Here is a 21,701-nt window from a genome sequence, read left to right as displayed (position 1 = left end):
CCATCCTGAAGGAGGCACGGAAAACAACAATCGTCTCGGTAGACGGTGTTTCGGCGTGCGTAGCACATGACCGAGCCATCGTAGTCGATGATGCTGGATGTTTTCCCAGATTGAGGTGCCTGCAGCACAACCAAATGCCCCCTTTCTAATCACCTCGAGCGTGGGAACGATTCTGAACCACAGCAGCACCCTCTGATCGCAGTGAAAGCAGCTAAGCACCAGAGGGTGCTGCCTGTGGTTCAGAATCGTTGCCACGCTTGTCCATTGAAGTGGTTGACTCCCACCACTCCCCACAGCGATGTATCGGATAAGTCACATGTCATCGGTCATTTTTACCAGAATTTATCATATAAATTAAGTGTTTTTTGCTGCGAATAGACGGTCTTGTTGCTCTGATGATGGATTGCAATATGGTTCGTTCGATAATGAAAGAGGGGGATTCTCACTTTAGTATTGCTTTTTGTCCAATACTGCCTAGAACAATTTGTGAATTGTAGTGAAGGCTTATCAGACAGCCAAACAAGAACGCTGAAACTTGCACACTATGCTTCAATAAACCGTCCGTTATTTTCTGCGACTGTTCAGTCTAGTATGTGGAATCGGTGAATTCGAGACCCGGATGAATGTGAAACGAGAAGAGGATTTGGCGAAACCGACCGGTGAAGGAGGATTGGATTTGGAATTGCCGTATCTTCTGTTGGATTTGAGGGAACGAGAGGAATTCGATGCTTGTCACATCATCACAGGTGAGATCAGCTAGACAACGTTTCTACTGTACCATAGATGTAGTAGTTTCGGATAACTTCTTGATCTAGGATGTTTGCGTAGTCGAATGAATCGTTGGCTAGAGAATAGCACATCAGTCCGCCATGTGTTGCTGACTGCATGCAAGTAGTTGCAAGATTTACTGAGACTTCACTCCAGAAACGTCATCCGGATTTTCACCAGGAGATATAGTGGACTAGTCAAAAGATGCTCAAATGCGAAATTTTGCCCATGGAAATTTGGGGACTGGGCCCAACCGATGAGCCCCGAAAAGGGCAAAAATAGTGTTACACCTTATGATTAATGTTAGCAAAGGACCACTTTTTGTAATCTCGTGATTCACCCCCATCCCACTCAGCTCTGGACGCTATTCAATCTTATGAGTAGTGCTTTACGTCCATACCATGTATCACGATATCTTGAATATCGTACCAAATAAAAAATGAGGCGGTCTGGTGCAGCACATTCAGCTGCTTGAAGTTCTCACAAACGAGAGACTCAGCTGGGTTCCAGGTGAATCTCCCGTCAAAACCAAACTGCTTTGCAAATGAGTGTGTTTGCCAAAACTTGGGCAATATAGTTGGACGTAGGACATAAGTTTGGCGGAAACTCAGAGACTGCGCCTACCTGATGAGCCTCAAAAAGGGCGAAATCGGTCTTGGATTGTCCTAGAGTTTTCAGCAACCTTATGAGTAGTGTATTACGTCCAACGTCCAACTTCTTGCGGTAGTAGCTGAAGCCCTTATCCGGGAACTACAAGTGTTATTCCAGCCCGATGATGGGTCCTCTGACCTCAATCATAGTGTTTCTGTGGTTCAGTCACGCAGTTGAGTAGTTGATTGTTAAAAAAGTACAGTTGTACAGCAGGATGTATCAGAGGTTCATACACGCAGAGCTGTTGAGGGTTGTGCCAAAGTTCAAGTGCCCTTTTTTTGGAGAGTACGACTACCCATGAGTAGTCCCTTTATTTATTCCACCTGGTCCCTAATATCCTGAGCGAAACCAGTCCTCTTACCCATATCCTTTGAAAAGATGACCAATCACATTTGGGACAACTACAATTACTGTGCATAGAGCCTAGAGTTCTATGAAATTTTAATTAGGAAGCAACCAAATGAGTTTCACTTAGGGTGGGCGAGGTTCTTAATTATGTTCAGGCTCGGCTTGGTAATTATCATGTCCTCAGTATGGATCGATAGTTCGCCACGATGAATTACCTGATTGTTTACGTACAGTTAAGCTACGTGGCCGAGTTGCTCAACACTTGCCAGTTCTGATTCAAATTCTCTGTTACCATGATTGTGAGTGGTATCTCAAGATTAGCATTACAGCTCGTCAACAACCCACCATGTGAACGATTTCTGTGAGTATGACAATCTTCGTTTGGCGAAGTTTCTCTGGGACCCGATCATAGCTGTCCTAGTGTGCACGTTCCATTTCGGCCCGACGCTGCCAATATTGTCGCGACGAATCGGGCGCTGCTGGATCTTCAGAACTCTTGCTATCAAGTAGATGCCAGCTACTTCTGTCGAAGTGAAGTTTTTATTCTACAAATCCAAGGAAATGAATGAAGTTCCGGAGAAACTCAGTGAACCCATCGTTTGGTTCCAGAAAAACTCACCTGAACGACTGCTTCCGTCCCTATTAAAACTCATCGAAAGAATCAGATACGTGACGCTTTGATTAATAACTTCCAGTTCTCTCCAGCAGGACCACGCATCCATCGACTAGTTTGCTCAGCCGATGAATTCGACTTAAACTCAGTTCATTTCGGTTCAGTTTGTCAGCTGTGAACCCCACACCAAAGTGCGCTGTTTCACGGTGTTAAAATCTCGCTCACTGGCGAGTAAAAGTGGCGGAAGTATAGGCGCGCACTACAGGTAATGGTCTACCTTGTCCATTTAAGAATGGTCGCTCGGGATCAATCACACAAGCCAAATCTGGACAGGTACGTATGGGATGCAATGGGCTTAGTGCATGTGCACCACTGGGCATGTGCTTAAACCATGTCTGTCACTAACCATCGGCACGTCCGGACTTCGAAATCCTCAGTTAAGCGCTTTAGTTGGTTGACTTGTTGTATATAATCGTCTGTGTGCTATTTGGTTTATCGGTCCAGTTTAGGTCGATGCTAAGAAACCTACGATGCTTACTGGTCGTACCATCATGTTGACTATTTACTGTATCCCAGTTCAGTTAAGTGCTATCAACTCTGTGAGTGAGTGCAACTCACACACCATAGATACTACGTGTCAATGCTTCGGAATCGCCACATGGCCTGGGAATGAGATGTGAAACATCTGGGTTCACCCCCAAGTGCTCCTCTGAAGGGTGAAGGTGGGTTTTAGCTGTGGAACTGTGGAAAACAAGCTACATGGCCGAAAACTCCTGATTTCCAAAGGCAGAATGGGTTCACCCCTAAGTGCTCCTCTGAAGGGTGAAGGTGGGTTTTAGCTGTGGAACTGTGGAAAACAAGCTACATGGCCGAAAACTCCTGATTTCCAAAGGCAGAAGAAGGGAGGGTTTATGTGGGATCTGATTTCCAACTTTTGCCCTGCAAGTTTCACTTACAATGCAGGTGGGGAACTGTGGGCTTATTACGGACTTAGTTTCTGAGTCAGATGTCTAACCTGTAAGTCAACAGTTTTGGAGGCTTTGTCTAGAAAACTCACCTAGAGCCAACGCCACAAAAGTGTGACGCACTTGGTTGTTGATCTGATCTTAACTGAGAGTGTACGGAGTAAAATATAGAAGACTGAGTTCCGATGCTTCATTGCACTCTTGCACTTTATATTGCAGTCACTCATCGTCGGTTGCTGGCCGAGACACAACAGCACCGTCGAGACACCGGGCTGTGTATTGTCTGACTGTTGTGAAGCCTTATTCGGGAACGTTTCTGCGTGCCATAGTTGCGAGTTATCCTCCGGGACGTAAATTTTCGTGTGCTTCCTTTTGGAAAATACACCTGGAAACTGTTTACACTAGGGTTATTCCCGTCGTTCTCCAACTCAATGAAAGGTTTCCTTTAACTGCGTTCTCTAATTCAAGTATTGTACTGCGTTTGACTGAGTTCGTAGCTGATTTGTGTGCAATCCAGGATGCTTAAATTTGGCTACAACTACCCTTTTCTTCTCTTATTTGGCTATCCAGGCGAAGACGCAGTCAGTCTACCCAAGTGAAGACGCAGTGCTAGATGAGCTTCGGTTGTCTGGTGAAGAATCTTAAGGTTTACGTCTTGTTCACATTTGCCTCCACAGCTCAGAGTTATCCGATCGCAATGCTTGTTTGGTGAAGAACCTTAAGGTTTACGTTTTGTTCACATCTGCCTTCACAGCTCAGAGTTATCCGATCGCAATGCTGTCTCGCAGTGTGAATTTTGAAACCGCCGATATGCTTGCATTCCGCAACAAACCTGGAAGGATAATTATTGTCTATGATGAGGACGAGCGCTTGGCTCCGAGGGCAGCTACAACACTGGTCCAACGGGGCTATTGTAACATCTTTTTGCTCTCTGGTGGTTTGAAGGTAGGTATACTTTTGTGTGCTCATCTACAGAAGTCTAATCAGGGAATTAGTGGCTGGAGGATTACCGATCAAATTTACTGATACATTTGTTGAACTTATAAATCCAGACTTACCTATCATGAACGAAATGCACCTATCTAAGATGAGAACTGAACCCGAGACCTCTCGTTCACCGGACGGGATTTTTGTCAGCTGATCTAGTCACGGCGCCACTCGACATCGGTAAACTGAAGATCAACACAACTCGCCACACAAATATCGGCTAGCTTGTTAGTTCAGCTTTTTCCAACTGAAGGATTTCTTACGTTTAGGAGATTAAATAGTCGCTGTAACTGAGGCGACTCGCTTTTCTAGACTCAGATGTTCTTAGTACATCGTCATCTTTCGATATCGTGCGCATAACACTGAGAGTTCCTCAACTGGTGGTTACAAGTTGTTCTTTATTCGAAACAGAACCGAACAGAACCGTAATGTTTTCTTGAATCCTGGCAGCTAAGTATGCGTGTCTTCACCAGAGGTACTCGAGATATTGCCAACTACTGACTGGTAGGTCCATGGTTCGAGTCCAGTCTGACTTTCTAGTTTCCCGTATATGGACTCGCGCAACCAACCATGAGGCTTCTTTCGAGTTTCATAGTAGCTACGTGTAACGCTGCGCTGCTTTGAGTATCCATGTGGTCGAATAACGCTCTCGGTTCATTTTTGGAGGACAAACACATCGAATTATTTTCAGGGACATATTCGCATCAGAACAAAGTGAGGTGATTAGACGGAAGCGCTGGCAGTTGGACAAAGTCCTTCGCAAAAATGATTTCTTCTTAGTAGGACCATTTGAAACTTTAGCACACGTTTATTGACCCCAATATAGAGCACTCAATGGAGCCGTTCGGATTGAAACTTGGCGTTTGGCGGTTTCTCACCTAGGAGGTCGCTTCCTTCGGTTGTCTTTCCGATGGTGGTGCCTGTGTTTGTATGTGCACCAACTCCCACCCTTCCTAAATTGTCACGAATATTATCAACTTGGTTTTCGTTGACACATCACTACTCATAAGACCGATGAAAGCTGTTCGACAGCCTACAACCAGTTTTGCCCTCCAGTGAACTCGTTGCGCAGATATAGCCGAGCGTCCATCCGCCTGATTTCTTGCTTGAACACTGCACTCAATGAAAGCTAACTTGGTAGTAACAGAAGACTCGAATGTATATCAGCCGAGTCCCTCGTTATAATAAGTACCATCTGATGTTCATTTCCATCCACTGTGAACATCAAGTCATTGTAGAAATGTCTCTACCATTGACAGAACACTTGGTGAAGGTGTGCGTTTTAGCTTGTACTGTATGACCTGGTGCAGCTGTGATACTACTGATGGGAGGGTATGCGAGTAGTATGTTTTCTCGTAAATCCGCTTTCCGTCACTCGCAAAGTGAGATCTGTTACGGAATTTGTGGAGTCGCCTTGTAGTATTTGCTTGGATGCTTGGGTGTCAGAAAATACGAGTCGCCACATGCTCATCCATGTTCTATCACAACGCTTCTGCCCACTCAATGGCATAAAAACGCCAATCTTCGCTTGACAAGTTTCAGAACTCTGTATGGATTTTTATCTCGCTTGCAACAGTTGGTTGACTGCTATGTGATTATGACAACAGTCACACCCTTCTGCAACGTCCACTGACTGCTGATTGGTCCAGAGGGTGGACGCTGCGGCGTGGTTTATGACAGCGTGGATTAAAATCAAATTGGCGTGGCATTTACCTCCTGGAATTTTATGTAAGTACAATTGTGTACCACTAAGCGAAGACAAATTCCTCTCTGGTTATTGCCACCTGAACCCTTGGGAATCCCATTTTTCCCGGATACATTTGGTAGGATTCTTAGCATTAAGGGCTACTGCATAAGGATGGTCGCCGCGAAGAATGTTAACTGTGAAAACGTTATAAGATGGTCTAATGTTGATGGCGAAGTGAATGGTGTGGAAATAGACGGTCCTCAGAGCAATCCAGTTTGGTGCTTCGTATCGATCTCCCAAGAAGAACAATAACGGGAGGGGAGACCAGATTCTAGGTTATGGTTGACGGGGAAGGAAACTGTTGGCTGTCCACGATGAACGGCTCCTTTCCGTCTTTTGCTGATCAAATGTGGCCTCTCCTGGCATCTTTAGATAAACGCCGATGCCAGCGGCCGAGTCACCGGGGCATCCACCCAGTCATTTAGCTTTATACCAACTGACACTTCATGAACCATCATTTTAATCAGGAAACCTCATCAATTGAAACTACAATAATCCACACGTTGACCCAATTTTTCGACAGCTGGCTTGGAAACACTTCCCACAAGGCCTGATTATTGGCGAGATGCCTGATTCAATCAAAGAAGTCCTGAGACCGAAGAAGCGTGATCGATCCGGTGGAAATGGAATCAATCGCAGTCTTCTATCGGGTCCTAGTCTTTCACACAACAGTCTCGGATACTCGGTTACGACAAAACCACCTCGAACTACCACACCCACTTTGTATTGTCAGCTTGGTAGTCGGGATACTCCAGATGGTGGAGAAGGATTCCTGGCCGAGGACATTATGAAATTGACGCTCTCGTTGGAACAAGAATTAGACGACGGTAGGTTCATTGAAATAATTCCATCTCAACTTTGTTTAATCCTTCCTTCACTACTTTTCAGTCTGCTCGTACATTTGTTTCCACGTTTTTCTGACTATTAATCACTTTCAGTAGATGTACTCGCCAATGACAACAACCGCTATTACCATCGGAGTTGCCAGCAGTACGCGCCGCACTTAGTGGTCATTATTAGGTCGGTCGTTTGACTTCCTTGGCGGTCGATTCGGACTCGACCTCGTCGCACAGACAACGGAGAGTGAGTCCTTCCGCTGTGTGCTGATCATGAAATGTTTCTGGCCAGTACGAACTTTCAGTGTAAACGTTTGCATCGCGTAGCCTGGTGACTAGCAACTGTAAATCAACTGCAGACCCAGTCGGATCACGTAGCTATGAGCCACCGGTGAAGAGCTACAATTCCAAAACTGAAGGCCCAACTTTCGTGAGGTCGACGAAAACTTTGAACAGCCCACCACCCGTTTCGCTCTTCCTGAGACTCACTAGGTGCGGCCAGTTTCCAGATTTTCATCAATCCTATTTCCTACTTGAACACCAGATTTCACGTTGCGGTAAACACTCATCTGCAAATTTATTCGGTGGTCACCTGTTGAACAAACATGACAAAACCCGTAATTGGCTCACCAGAATTTTCATCGACCCTATGGGTAGTGCCGTGTGAAGCAGTAGGCTTCGATGTCTTGCACTTCATACCAATAGAAACATGAGTTAGCCTTTGCGTTGCACTTATAGTAGAAGAATGTGATCAACGGGAGATTCGAATGAAATTCGTCCTTCAACGCCAATTTACTTTGCAAATGATTGTTTATGACGGCATACGTCCAGTTTGGGGATTTTGTTTACGCGACAAGCCCCAAGAAGAGTTGAACCGGTAGTCGGCTATCTAGAGTTCTATAAGCTTTATGAGAAGAATCCAAGAAAATACTTGCTTCCAGAGACATTAATGTGCGATGTCGACTACGTTAAAATAACAAGGCTCCGGTGGCGCATTTCTAGCGAATTTGGTGAGCAGGCTTAGCTCAAGATGGCTCAGTGGTTAAAGAGTAAGTTCACTGACCAAAAAATCAGTGGTTCGAACCCAACCCAGGCATCTCCACTGATCCTGTTTAGACTTGGGCAACAGGGAAGTATCTCAGCTCTCGTACTTCCTTCGGGTAGCCCTCGTACTTCCCTCGGGTGCCATGGCAGCACGAGTTTCACCACCTCGATGCAACAGCTGGACTAGTCAGTTTGTCTACATAGCCGAGTTCAGCTTGTGCCAGTGTTCGAAAAGCCAACTGAAATGGGCTTCTTGCTTAGCAACGCACGTGAATTCATCTTGCCGTGTATCTGCTAGATGTCTTGCTACGATATAACCTCAGGTGCGGACAATCAATCGAAGCATATGACTGACAGGCTTTTTATGCTTGAAGCCCGCTTTATGGCGTGAAATAACAGATTGAATTACGCGGCGAGATTTATGTTCGAATCCGCGTGTTGGCGCGCAACCCAATCTAATTCTTACGTTTTGTATGCATTCTTTGACAAATATTGTGGTCAATTGCCAGTTTCAATCTGCTCCTTTGTTTCTTCTCTCAGGACGCTCCATCCGTTCAGGTTATGCCCGAAGCACGGTCTCGTCTGCCAGACATTCGGCATGCGTGAGTGGTGCAGGGGCGAGGAGACCGTTCCGATAAAATATCAACGTCATACTGTGTGCGCATTTTCCTAACCACCGATTAAACCGATGAACATTCCTCAGATTGGTCATAAAGTTTCAAACCACCATGGGTCGTTTGAGTTGCTGTGAAAATTCATTTAACCCCGTTTCCTATCTCATGTTTTTACCCATTTCCTCGCTGATTTTTTTCATTTTCTCCCAGGGTGCATCTGCCTGCATCAACTAGTCCCCTATCCTCATCTCAGAGACATCACGTTTCTGATTTACTGTAATACAAGGTGCATTTGAAGGATTTCCTGAGCTTGATGACATTCCAGGAAAAATAAACTTGTCTGAGTACACGATTTTTGTTTGCTTGGTTACAGTGGGTACCGTGAACAGCGATAATCGAGGTCGCTATTGTTATTACCAAGTGACGAAGTGGCATTACAGTCGGGTACGATCGCCAGCGAATTCTGCGAATTCCACAATGCTATGCACGTCTTCAACTATTCTAGATGACTGCTTGGACAGTGTTGATCATAAACTGAATATCGTCATCATCGACACAATGAGATCAGTGTTCAACAGCAATGCTTCGCTGCCGTACAACCATGATTTATTTGAAAGGCTCATTGCGAAGAATAGTGATGGACGGGGAAGGAACTTAGTACCAGCTTACTACAATCATTCTGAGGTGTCTACACCTCCAGACACTCAGTCAGGAAATCTGGATAGAAACTGACAACAAGAACGCCACTGACATCGGTTGGTAGCCATATCTTGCGGTGTCTCCGACCAGGCGCAGTGGGGATCACGCGGTCCCCATCCTGGAGGACGATTAGCACCGACAGCACCCGAACATTTTGTAATCTCCTTCATACCCTTTTGCCAGTTCAAGCGTTGGCCATCTCTCTGCTTCCGCCACTCCGAGTTGGGCATGAGAAACAGCATTCTCTTCGGTGGACGATGGTTCGGCATACGCAGCACATATCCCAACCAACGCGGCTTCTGGTGCTAGACACATTCTTCAGTGGAAGTACTCGGTCATAATTGTGACCAGATTACAATATTTCGACAGTTTGGTCCAGATTTTATCCCGTAATTGAAGTCAATATATGTTAGAAAGCCAAGACGCACTGTACAGCTGCTGGGGATCATCAGTAGTGCACAGATCGCGGTACATCCGAACCTGTTGGTATTTGAGGATCGCACTGTTCGTCTTCAAGTGGTTGATCAGCAACGTGATTAACCCACACTTAGGATACAGTACCGCTTATTCTCCACTCACGCAATTCACATCACGTGGTAACATTCTGGCTGACTCCTGGAGCAACCGCTCTGATGAAATGCCCATGCAACCTGTGAGACTCAGACAATCGCTCAGCTGTAACACCCTTCCGGTGGCTAGCTTCTATGTCACCCAAAGAAAGCACGAGGGCTGGGATACTGCCAGGTTGCCCAAGCCTAGAGATAGGAAAAGTCGAGAGGCAGAGGTCGGATTCGAAACATAAACCTTCCGGTCAGTCAATTCACGATCTAACCACTGACCCATCTCTCTCTGAGCAGACGAATTAGTCGAGTACTCATCTGAAGTTACGGGTTTCGGATAATTTTTGTCCGTAACTCTCGCGACTGTTCATATGCAATATATCCATTTACGATTACCGTTGTCCTACTCTGATGAAGGGCCCCTCGGGATCTCCGCGTCAATTAAGGGATGAGACGATGGAACAATAACTGGATAGAGTGATGATCGGCCTTGCTAACGACCTACGTTCATGTACTGCAACCGCTCCGGACGTACCTTGAGTCAATTCATCTCTCATCCACGTCAGACAAAAGAAACTGCTGGCAATGTGCCCAAAAATATAGGTAGCTCGGATGTCTTAACTGATTGTTGGTCGGGTGGCAGTCGATCTGTTCACCAAGCTTATCAGTTGGCTTGCAAATGTTCTGTCACCATGCGAGGGAGCATCACCAGTGTGCGGGTGCGCGCAAATCTATGTGATTCAACGATAGCTGCTCGAATAGCCTTGCGCACTAGTACACCCAAGACAAGGAAATAAGAAACAGAAAACGCCAGTAACCAGCTGCCTGTGACAGAATGAAATCACTCCCAATCCTTTCGTATTCCTTTACGGAGCAAGGGAGGGATGAGTCGACAGGATGTGCAAAGGTGCTTCCCTAGTTAGGTCGAGCATCTCAAACCTTAGCAAAGTGTATGCAAGCCACGTCACTAAGACCGCAGTTGAACAACGCATCATTACTCCACCAGTGGGCCGGGTCGGTAACACTGCATTGTGGTCCGTATTGCTTCACGAGTTGTACTTACTTTACACAGTGATACCATGGTTATTATTTACAGACTGCAACCAAAACAAAGGCCTCAGTCGTGGAGGCGCACCGGTTAATCAGCTGAACGACATTTGGACTAACAAGACTGCGAATCAAGGTCTATGTGCACTTGTCCGGATCGATCAGGTTTGGTCGGTTTCTTAAAGCTGAGTAAGGTCCCTTACAAAAATCTCTTTCGGTGGTCTTTAGAAAGGGACGCTGAACCATGCAATAAGGTCCTAACAAAAGACGCTACTGAACCAAAAAGAACTCTCATACATTGTCATAAATGCTATTCAATTGAAATACGGTCGAACAAGACGCATGAGGATCCGCCGAAGAAGAGAAAAACAACAACAGCGACAAATAACGAGGAGACACAGAGAAAGGGAAGCTAAAGTCACTCTGGTAGATTATGTTCCGAAGTACTATTTGGTCGCTGAGTCTGATTATAGGGCGGAAGGTGAGTGCAAAACAAATTGACTCAAACAGTGTGCGCGCCAATCTGAGAAGCATTAGCCATACACGGGATAGAGAGAGAGAGATAAGACAATCGACCGAATCTACTATGTACAACGTATAGTGCATACAAATGAGTCATTGAAGGACTGTGAACGCACCACCAGTGCTGGTGTTAAGCCTGCTGCTACTGTTTCTCAGAGGTTGAGAAATTTGGTAGTGTTTTGGGCCGATGCGTTTGAGTGTTACAGTGATTCGTCGGGTCAAGGTCAGTTTGGGATCATTGATAATGGTAACTGGACTGGTCCATATGGTGTTCGGTGGCGGGATTGGAAAGCGCGTTGGAGTCCACTGTGGTTGCGCAGAAGAAGTCAGCTGAGGGGCCATGTCGTCTGCTGGGAGTAGCGTTGTCTGGGGTCGCGCTTTACATAGAGGGGATTGCACGGAGACCGTGGTCAGATGTGTCTGTCGATGGTCAAAGGAAGTAGGTGGAGTTACTGGGTGTAAGGTAGGAGGAGGTGGAGTGCTGGATTCCAAGCGTACACCAGGAGGGGAGCGGCAACATGTGCTGTTTAACGGACGACTAACAGAAGGGTAAGAAAGACGAGGGGGACTGATTGGTTTGAGGTAGTCATGATCTGCGTCTAGGTAGTCCACGACATCTGGGAATGGCTCGACTTCCGTAGAATCGAAACGGAGAGGGGTGGTAGAGGAGGACGCGTTCGAGAGGGATTGTGGAGATATGCTCTCAGCAGAGTCTACACTCGGTGGGCAGCTGCTCATCTTCTGAATCGAAGGTGGTCCTGACTCAATATCAATAGAATCTTCTGGACGCTCTTGAAGTAGGTCATTGCATTGGGATGTATACTCTAGTGTTGAACACAATACTTTTAGTGCAGTAGTCACGTCATTATCTTGATGTGGGAACTTTTGAAATTTAAAACCAGTGTTGTTGCTAAAAGATCTTTCCATAACTATCTGTTGTCCAGTCAGCTTGGAGTTAGATCTATTTCTGCACTCTTGCACATTATCCTCGCTAGACAACCAACTGGTTTCCGACGAAGTATTCATCATTAGACGACGTTTGGTAGCAGGCTGTGACGCAACATTTTCCTCGAGACTCAAGGATAAACGTTGAGAGCGGCGACGAACACTGCCTGGTGGAACCACCTGTGTTTCCGCTATCAAACGCGCATCGTAATTCGTCAGGCGCTTGGACTGCCGTTTAGGAGGAGTAGAACCCACAGAAGCTGCCTCGTCAAACAAACGTCCAAGAATGGGTTCGACGCTGTATGCTGGAGATGTGTTGGATGTGTGATCTGCAAAAGATCATCGTGTGGAAGAAGCGAGTTACAATAACCAACGAATAGACAAAAAACGCTTCTTCTGAATCAGTATGAGTCACACATTCATCTGTAGGATAGTTTCAAAAACGGAACAACACTCAGGAGACGAGCGAGAGTGAAACAGATCCAAGCCAACGTGCCGGGCTAGGTTTGGTTATTCTTATAGTAGGCCTCTGAATATGCTATGGTTGGGCTGGACGGTTGTAAAGCATTTGAGGAAAACAAAATCAGATGTGTCTGTGAGGATGGCCCAGACAGAGAGGCTATTTCAAATACTCAGAAACAAAAAAATGCAATCCAGGGACATTACCTCCAGGGTGGCTAATCGAAAACATGAGGCCGGATGATTATTCCAAACTATGTTCGGCATGACTGCGGTCAACAGTGGATTGCCATCCAGCCACTGACTGTCGTGCATCGGCACCAACAACTCACGGAACTGACCCACTCTATTGAAGGTATTCGAAAATACTCCCATAAAGCAGGCCGAGGACACGACTACCGATATTCCATTGCATACTAAATTAAGCGTGCAGAGCTGTGGTCTCGGAAGACCCATTTCCAAGGTAACAACAAGCAGCGTGGTTCGTTGATGGGGGGTCACCTTGCATCTAACAGTACTTCCGCTATCTCTCACCAGCTTAGTCTTTAAACCTGGATAAGAGACTCGGATAAACAACGCCCTCTGTCACCACATAACTCTTCTGATGGCTGACGGAGCTGAGTCATTTGTGCTGCCTCAGAGAACGGGGCCAATAACAGAAGCACCAATGGTCAAACAGAAATGCGACAAAGAAGGAAAATGGTAGTCAGCGAATAAGTCACACAATTATTGGGAAGAAACGTTAATCGACAGCAGCAGTGCTACGAGTTGAACTTGATAGTACATAACAATCGCACTATCCACAAAGAAACCTGTGATTAAACACTTCGTTTAGTGGAGAGTGTGAGTGAATCGTGCTTTAATAGTGTGGATCCACTAAGTATTACTTCCACGGTCAATGTGGCCCATGAAAGCGTCCTAACGTCCAGAATGGACGAACCAGAATACTGTGGCTGTCAGACTTCTATCCATTGGCCAAACTGTAGAAGAGTCTATATAGACACCACGTTGACATCTTTCAGCGTAACCCAGTAGGTTGAGGAGGCACACACAAACCCTCACAATGATAAAACCTAGCCGGTTCGCGAGGTTGAAGCTTAGACTTGGGGGACCAATCTGTACAGATGTAAATATTTTCTGCGTCACTGGGACGAAACTGATAGCAGTTTTTGTCATGTATACCCGTCTAGTTAAAAGATAAGGTTATCGCGGCATGATCACACTTACAGGAGCTCAGTGATGAATGCAGGCCGCACACTGCTTGCAAGAGCTGTGGTTTGCTTACCAGAGCGGGCTTAATAGGAGCCAGAGTCCAGGGTCAAAGAAAGTTGTACTCTTAGACCTCACTCTAAAGGGGAGTTGTCGCGACAGCGCTTATTTTATTGTTCTGATCTTGACTAAGCTGGAGTAGTGTGGTGAATGAATGTGTCCGGATCGATCGAAAGTCCCAGCAATACGTAGAACAAATGGAGCCGACATATCTATTCAATGGACTACTAGATACAGTTGCATGAACGGACCATCAAGCCGGAGGTATGACAGAGTAAACGGGCCCTATGGAAGGATAGGGCTATATTGATCCTGTGACACTGCAGTCAACCAGATAGTCGGCAGCGGAAACACCAACGCCTCAAACAAGCGGTTACAATTTTACGCCACCGTGGTCATTTGGGACAACAATCGACTGGCCCACGGATTGCTTGGTGACCCGTCTCTTATATGGTCGACAACCATTTCCTGAATCTTTTCAGGTGAAAAAATTTCCTGCTGTTGCATCCGTAGTTCATCGAGCGAGAAGCCATCCAAACAACGCACGTAGTAAGTGACAACTACGCCGGTGAAGTCTGCCAAAGACCGATATTTGTGAAATAAAAATAGTTTTCGGATAAAGAGTTCAAAGTTCACGCGGTATAAACCTATCGTGGCTGATACACGGCTGTTCTTCCTGCTAAGGTCACGATCCAGTTGGAGTGCACTTGAGCCAGGATACATCAGACGGAATTATCATTTAGCGATAGAGGGTATGAGCGTGTATAGATGGAAAAGGCAAGGCATGATAGCGACCACCAAACAGAAACCAAAATCTAGCTACTCACTTGAGACTGCCTGCAACCCGGGTGGGTGTTCGGGGGACAACTGTAACGGTGGAAGCGGCGTGGCACAAGAGATTGTATCTGGTGTATCTCCGAGGTAGTATGAATTGTGAACGTCCGGAGTGTTCACTGCGGTGGACAGTTGGCTCGGCATACTGGTCGACTCTGTGGAACACGCGCGGTCTAGGTGAGGAGGACTGTGTGAACTACTACAGCAGCTAGGTCCGAGGCCACTACTCATTGTGTCCGAATCGGGTGCCCCCGAAAAGTCTACAGGAAGCAGCACAGAATCGAATATATTTGGAGCCGTGGCAGATCCATTCATGATAGTAGCCGTCAAACTCATGGAGCCAGACAGGCACGTTGGATCTAAGGTAGGTAGCGAGTTTGGTACGGACCGTGTCTGTGTGGTTCGCCTCGAAGTTGTTGTTGAATTGCGTCTGGTAGGTGGGTTCCTTCTCAACGACTTCCTTGGTGACTTGGTGTGTGCGGGACAAATGGAGGTCGTGGCGGAATTGCTCTTATGGGGCCTGGGTAACCGATTATCAGAATTTAATAATTTCTCATGGAATTCGCTGGCGCTCATTAGTTTTTCCGTAGCAGCCTGGATACGGGCTTTGACACGATTCAACCGAGGACCGGTATGTCGCAGCGAATAGACAGTGGGCAGGGATCGACAGGCTAAGCCAGTTGAACTACCTTTGCGCAGCATACAACCAGCGGTGTAGGGTTGTGTACACGACGACGGGTCTTGTTGTTTGGTGTCTTCCAAAGTCTCCTTGTCAGCACCTGAAAGGTACGGCAACAGAAAGGGAGAGAGAGAAAATGAGAACAAATGTCCTGTGAAGGATAAAACAGATACTCATAGGTAGCACTTTAGGATTGTACAGACAAATAAGTCGCTAACTAATCATCGATATGGTTCTTTAGAGTCCAGCCTACCCCGGATCCCAACGATCCGGCTGGATAAAGTGAACGTCCGAATAATCCGTTTCAACAACTGATTGCCAGTTCAAATAGTCCTGTTTCCAATATGGTTTTCTCCGCGTCCGGTGAAAAACAACGTGCTTCACTGCCATGCTAACAAAAACAACTTATATAGGAGATGCGAGAATAGGGACCAATTAGCCACAGTGAGGCGAATGTAGGACAGTAACCCGCAACAAGGGACATCAAACGCACTCGCGGCTGAAATCGGAAAAACTGAAGACTCTTGGGAAGAGTGCTCCCTCTTCTGAGCTACTTTTCTTGGGATACTAGTGTACAGACAAGGCCGAATGTGTCGGAACTCGGAGCACCAGTTGAAATTGCGGTGTGGGGTTGGGAATAACGCAGAGGAAGCTAAGCACCGAAAGGATGTTACAGCCGGACGATACCATGATGCCAACTTTCCGTTTGTTCCAGTAAAACGGTTTGAGTCAGATGCAACGAATCAGCGGTCGGTCGGCGAATGGTTTATGGTGCTATTTGTTCACTCGCATACAACTCCTGACACCCGAGAGGTAGAGGAACGCTACCAAGACCACTGCACAACCGTTGACAGCTCCTGAAGTGTCCCTAACATATCTGATGCTGGTGGTTCTGCGACGTCGCTTACCACTGATCAGTAATTGACGCTCTCAATAGGAGCGAAAGAATAATTCACATGTGTCAGCCGTACGATAACCCGAGAACCATCGTCATGGTGGTCGAGTTGTTCGCCGACCTTTATGTTTTTGTTATCATTTGCTCCCACAGAGACGCGGGGTCGCTTGGTCGGAATTGTTAGTAACTTCCTGGCAAATCTCTTTGAATAAGGTTCCACAAAAGCCAGTGGCTTACGGAAAACTGTGTACAATATTACGAGACTCCTCAAGGCCGTAAATAACCGGATATTACCCAACTAGACTTGTTCTTCCACGATTTGCATCTGAGGCTCGGACATACTGTTCCACCATTACGGGCGAATTGGATAAAGCTAACAAGTGGATTTCTCGCTTGTTGGTATCGGCCACGAGCGATTACACCCTACGCTTTCCTGGAGTTGCGTAACCACTTTGCAAACAATCAAATTTAAACGAGAACTTGCAGAAATACTAATAAGGAGGGTTTCTAATGGGGACCAACATGTCTATGAAGAATACGGTGAACTTTCAATATATTTATATCATTCCCAAAGAGTTCCGCTCGTATAAGACAGCTGCTGGCTTGTTGAACCCGGTATCTTACAGAGTATGGTCACGTGGGCACTGTTCGTGTGTTGACGTAACTAATGGAAACGGCGGTTGTTTACATAGCCAACAGGCGACGCGGTGGTACCAGCAGAGACTGGAACACAGCAACTGTCAAAGGTAGCTTTGCTGATAAACAAAGCTGACTGTAACCGAAGCTTGTCCTTGAATTAAGACATGTGCCGCACAAGTCACACTGATATTAGGTCGGCGAGATTTTTACTTTCAAAACTTTGTGAAAACTGAGTTCCGGGAATTTCGGCCTGCCGAAAATTTCTCGGACTGCACCAAAAAGCTCCAGAGTATGCAGCAGGTCCGTGTCCCATAAAGTGAATGTACATCACTAAAAGATTATCTTTCCGAGAGGAGCTGAGTCCAATGTGGTAGATGGAGTCGAAGAGTTTTCAGCAACCTTGTGAGTAGTTTCCTTTATGAAAATGTAGATGGAGTTCTGTTTAGACGTCCGTGCAGGCTAAACAATGCTCAGTTTCTTTTTCATTACTGCTCCTTTGCGATGGAACGGAATGAGCCTGCCTTGAAATATCCACTCAGTTTCCCTACTCAAGTTCGTAGTGAGTGAGGAGAAGCTGTAACATGTGACCTGTGGATTGAAGTTGAGGATGCACACGCCAGTCGATTTTGAGGTCAAGTAGCCAAAGTGGTGAAAATCCCTAGTTCGGTTGGGGGAGTTTTTTGCGCGCTCCGGCTCAAACGGGAATATTCACGCTTTTGATATGTACATTCGAATCTGTCAAGTACACTCAGGGCTTTCGAGTCTGCCAGTTTGTTAAATGTGCCAGACTTTTAACAATCTGGTCCAAACTGATGATGTTCTATGGGAATTTCACCATCAAATACAAAACCCTGTGAATATTATCACATCCTTGTATGTTCTTCACTGAACCACAGCTTCTAGAGGTCATGTGTTCCGTATGTCAGTCGGCCGACATCCTCGAAGGGCTGTTTTTGCGCAACCATTTGAAGGGTGGAAACAAACCAGAGGTCGGAAAGCGACTTTGCAGCGAACTATGAGCCGACATCCAAGGCTGTTTTTGCGCAACCATTTGAAGGGTGGAAACAAACCAGAGGTCGGAAAGCGACTTTGCAGCGAACTATGAAGGCAGTTACAGCAAGCTCTGTTGCACTAGGAATTGCCGTCTCTTTGGATGGGATACAACAATAGTTAGAGACACTGTCAAACATGTCCCAGTCATGACCTCAATGGTGCTCATGCAATCAAGCCCGCAATGCATAGCTCCACTCCCAGTCTACCCAACTAAAACACCATTGATAACCCTGTACCAGCTACCACCGCCAATGCGCAGCTATCTACCCAACCTCCCCAAATCGCTGGTAAACGAAATTGTGACAGCTATAACATACGTACTGCAAGTACACGGTTTTCACAGCTGATGATGATTGTAAGAAGGATAGGGCCTCCAAAAGCAACAGCCGGATTTTTGTAATCTGTATTAATCCAGGGAAATCTTTTGTGCATCTATATCAAGGTTGTGATACCAAATTGTTTTCGTACGTCGTTTTTTAGCTTTTATCTCTGATAGTTTATTCATCGTGAAAGGGTGTATATTATTGCTAGGTTTTCTTCAACAAACCAAGTAGCGTTGTGTGCCCCAATTTATATTCACTGCTTTTGTACTGAATTCTCAACGGTAGAGGAGATGAGTCAGTAACCAACAGAAGTTCCTATCTAATCTCAAAAGTGTTTGGCTTGTTCCAGACACAATATGTTTAGAGCATCATACGAGACACGTTTTTCAGAAAGTTCGGAATTCTAGTTTGAAGTAAGGACAGAGTGTTATACGTTCAAGCACCCTGGTTATGCTCCCGGTAGATAAATTATTGAGTGGCAAAACACCAGTTTCCTTGAGAGTTATCACTGTGCTACTTGCGTCGTCCGGAACAGTCGAAATTACGAGTGTAAACCAAGGAAATCCCAAAGTGTAGAAGTACATTCAGCGTGGTTTCAAGATGCAACCGTCTGCACAGATGCCAACGTGGTGCTCAGGTTAAAACAGCTGTCAAGCTGTAGGATCTAGCCGGATAGGTAATCGTTTCCTAGCCTTTAAACTGCTAACCTGAGTGTTGCAAAAACAGTGAGTTATCGTGAACCTAAGGCGTAGTAGACGACTCTTTTCTCAACCTTTCTGTAATCATTTGATCGACCTTGACCTTTTGATACAGTGCATACATACTGGTGATTTAGTGCTTGGCAATAGGCTTGGTGCTCTTGAAGCTCACATAGATCTACAGACGAGCTTAATGTTTTCAAGGGTAGGTCGTTGGTTCGTTGTCACCCCATGTTCTGAACGCCGAGGGAGTACGATTTTTCCTCATCCGAAAAGAGAATTTCACGATGTGTCAGTGACATTTTCGTTTTTACGACTAAAAAAATTTAGGATTCCAAAGTCTGCCGTCTCAACTAACACTGGATGGTCCTCTCAATTCCAGCTCACCTTCCAGGAAATCGAACTAATCGTTTTGGATTTGTATGCATGCTGAACCCACATCTTCAGGTTTGTTAACACATCTGAATCTGTTATTCCGTTGCTTTATTTCCAGGGTTTCTGACGAAAGACCACTACGTCTTACTTCATGCATAAACAGATATCCTTACCAACTTTGCACGCAGAATTCACAAGGTTTGTTAATCTGAATCTGTTATTCCGTTGCTTTATTTCCAGGGTTTCTGACGAAAGACCACTACGTCTTACTTCATGCATAAACAGATAGATATACCAACTTTGCACGCAGAATTCACAATAACTTTTGTCATGACCATTATCCAGGGATTCTCTGTTAGACAAACAGATCACAATACAACACTATAATATATATATATATATATATATTAAATATATAAAGTTCCCAGAGTGGACGTCTTAATCTGCTCTCATCCTGAGTGACGATGCACAAGCACAGATAGAAAAGTTCGTGCACCTCGAAAGTGGTGCTAATGCCGGTGAAGGTAACGGGAATGAGCGAACACTGCGTACATGGAAGGTAGCGGTTGCAAAGTTAGAACATCTTTGATGTAAATTTCATTGCAGGCATGTGTGTACAACGCAATCTTGCGAGCTGTATTATTTTATGCTTAAGAAACTTGGCCTGGTCGATCGACTGACGGCTTTTAAAAGCCGATCTGTGTGCAGTATTGCTGACATCTGGTGGGAGCAGGGGGGCTCGTCAAAGGGTCTTAGATGGAGATTGTTCAGCCTTATAGGACATGACTTCAGTTCATCGATTAAGGCGGCAGGAGAAAGTCCTGTGTATGCATGAACAACCAATACCTGACTGTTCAGTTTTCATAGCTATCAGCAGTCAGAAAGAAAAATGGGTTGGTTACGAGCAGGGAAGGGAGAAAGAATTTAACTGCGTGCCTGACTACAGTATTCCCCGTTTTGAGACTGGGAGATAGTGACTGCTTTTGGCCTGTGGCTTGGTGACATGGTCAAATGCCCAGTGAATGGTACTTGTTCCTTACCGTGTTACTCTCCACTAGAATTTTAACACACAAAAAACCCATTTCTCCCTCCTTCACTACCATGTAGGCATAATGAATGACAGCACACGAATCCTCGTTTTCCGTAGGGGATTGGGAACACAGGAAACGAACACCAGATATAATTCAACGAACTATGTTTGATCAAACATTCTGGTGAGTAATTCCTTGGCTAATCCATCTGGGAAAACGAGTGGGTCGTTGCCAGATCGGTATGGCAGTACGAAGTAAATGTTGACGAGGAACTTGAATTAATAGAGAAGTACGTATGGTGCTCAAAATGTCCTGCACATCCCACAAGTGCTCAGAGTTGCTGAGTGTTTAAAAAAACCGCCGGCTGACTACCATGCGTACGAAGCACAAAATCCAGTGAGCCAGCTGCATCGTGCTGGGACAGCTCAGTAATGACTTGGTCACATCGCGGGGCTGAACATTCCTGTCTAGTGTCTGTGTCACATTTGGTCCTATGCGTACATCAGTGTGCTGATACTGTCCGTTTTAAAACAATTTGCATTGCTGTCTGCCACTATATCCTGCGAGTGTGGTCTGACCCTGTCAGTCTGATATTTTTCAGGCTTTTGTTGCGTGAGTATTCTTAACCAATCAACGCCAATTTACTTGACAAATGGTCAATGATTCCGCATCTTTCTCACAGCATTTTGTGCGCGTAATCCGGCCACATTCTTACCCACTACTGCGACTAGAAGCAGCTTGTACGATATTTAATGCCACCATGTTGTTGTTGATTCCTTTCTTCTACCTTTTATATTGTATGATGCGATTCCCCCTTTTTTGTTATCTTGGTCTGTGCCTATACCACCCTTGTTGTTTTTGACCTGAACATAAACCGTTCCTTGACCTTGTCATCGGACGTGTCGTTTAAGTCCACACGTGGTTTCGCTAGCTTGTAAACACGTGGCTCCGCGTCGGCGTGGACTTTGAGACCCGTTAGGAATTAGCAGTTCCTAAACCGGTATACAGAAGCCGGCATAGTCCCACGATTTAAGGTTTGTAAAGCTTTATCATTTTATTATTGTACTTATAGTACCGCATTTGTAGATAAACCTCCATTT

General features: G+C 45.7%; 2 protein-coding genes across 2 annotated transcripts in view; one reads left to right on the top strand and one right to left on the bottom strand.

The window, feature by feature from the left end:
* The window catches only part of T265_07854 (hypothetical protein), a gene marked incomplete at both ends in the record, with an annotated part of 23,374 nt that extends 14,567 nt beyond the window's left edge, over positions 1-8,807 (top strand). Inside the window, 5 exons of the mRNA XM_009173494.1 lie at positions 586-746; positions 4,100-4,290; positions 6,603-6,906; positions 8,500-8,561; positions 8,784-8,807. Of these exons, the coding sequence (XP_009171758.1) occupies positions 586-746; positions 4,100-4,290; positions 6,603-6,906; positions 8,500-8,561; positions 8,784-8,807 (742 nt within the window). The remainder of the gene's footprint in view (positions 1-585; positions 747-4,099; positions 4,291-6,602; positions 6,907-8,499; positions 8,562-8,783) is intronic.
* Positions 8,808-11,179: 2,372 nt separating this feature from the next.
* The window catches only part of T265_07853 (hypothetical protein), a gene marked incomplete at both ends in the record, with an annotated part of 19,921 nt that continues 9,399 nt past the window's right edge, over positions 11,180-21,701 (bottom strand). Inside the window, 2 exons of the mRNA XM_009173493.1 lie at positions 11,180-12,675; positions 14,902-15,687. Of these exons, the coding sequence (XP_009171757.1) occupies positions 11,495-12,675; positions 14,902-15,687 (1,967 nt within the window). The remainder of the gene's footprint in view (positions 12,676-14,901; positions 15,688-21,701) is intronic.

This window comes from Opisthorchis viverrini (genome assembly GCF_000715545.1).
Source record: "Opisthorchis viverrini unplaced genomic scaffold opera_v5_190, whole genome shotgun sequence".
In the NCBI taxonomy this organism is placed as follows: domain Eukaryota; kingdom Metazoa; phylum Platyhelminthes; class Trematoda; order Opisthorchiida; family Opisthorchiidae; genus Opisthorchis; species Opisthorchis viverrini.
This window is presented reverse-complemented; position numbering and strand designations above follow the sequence as displayed.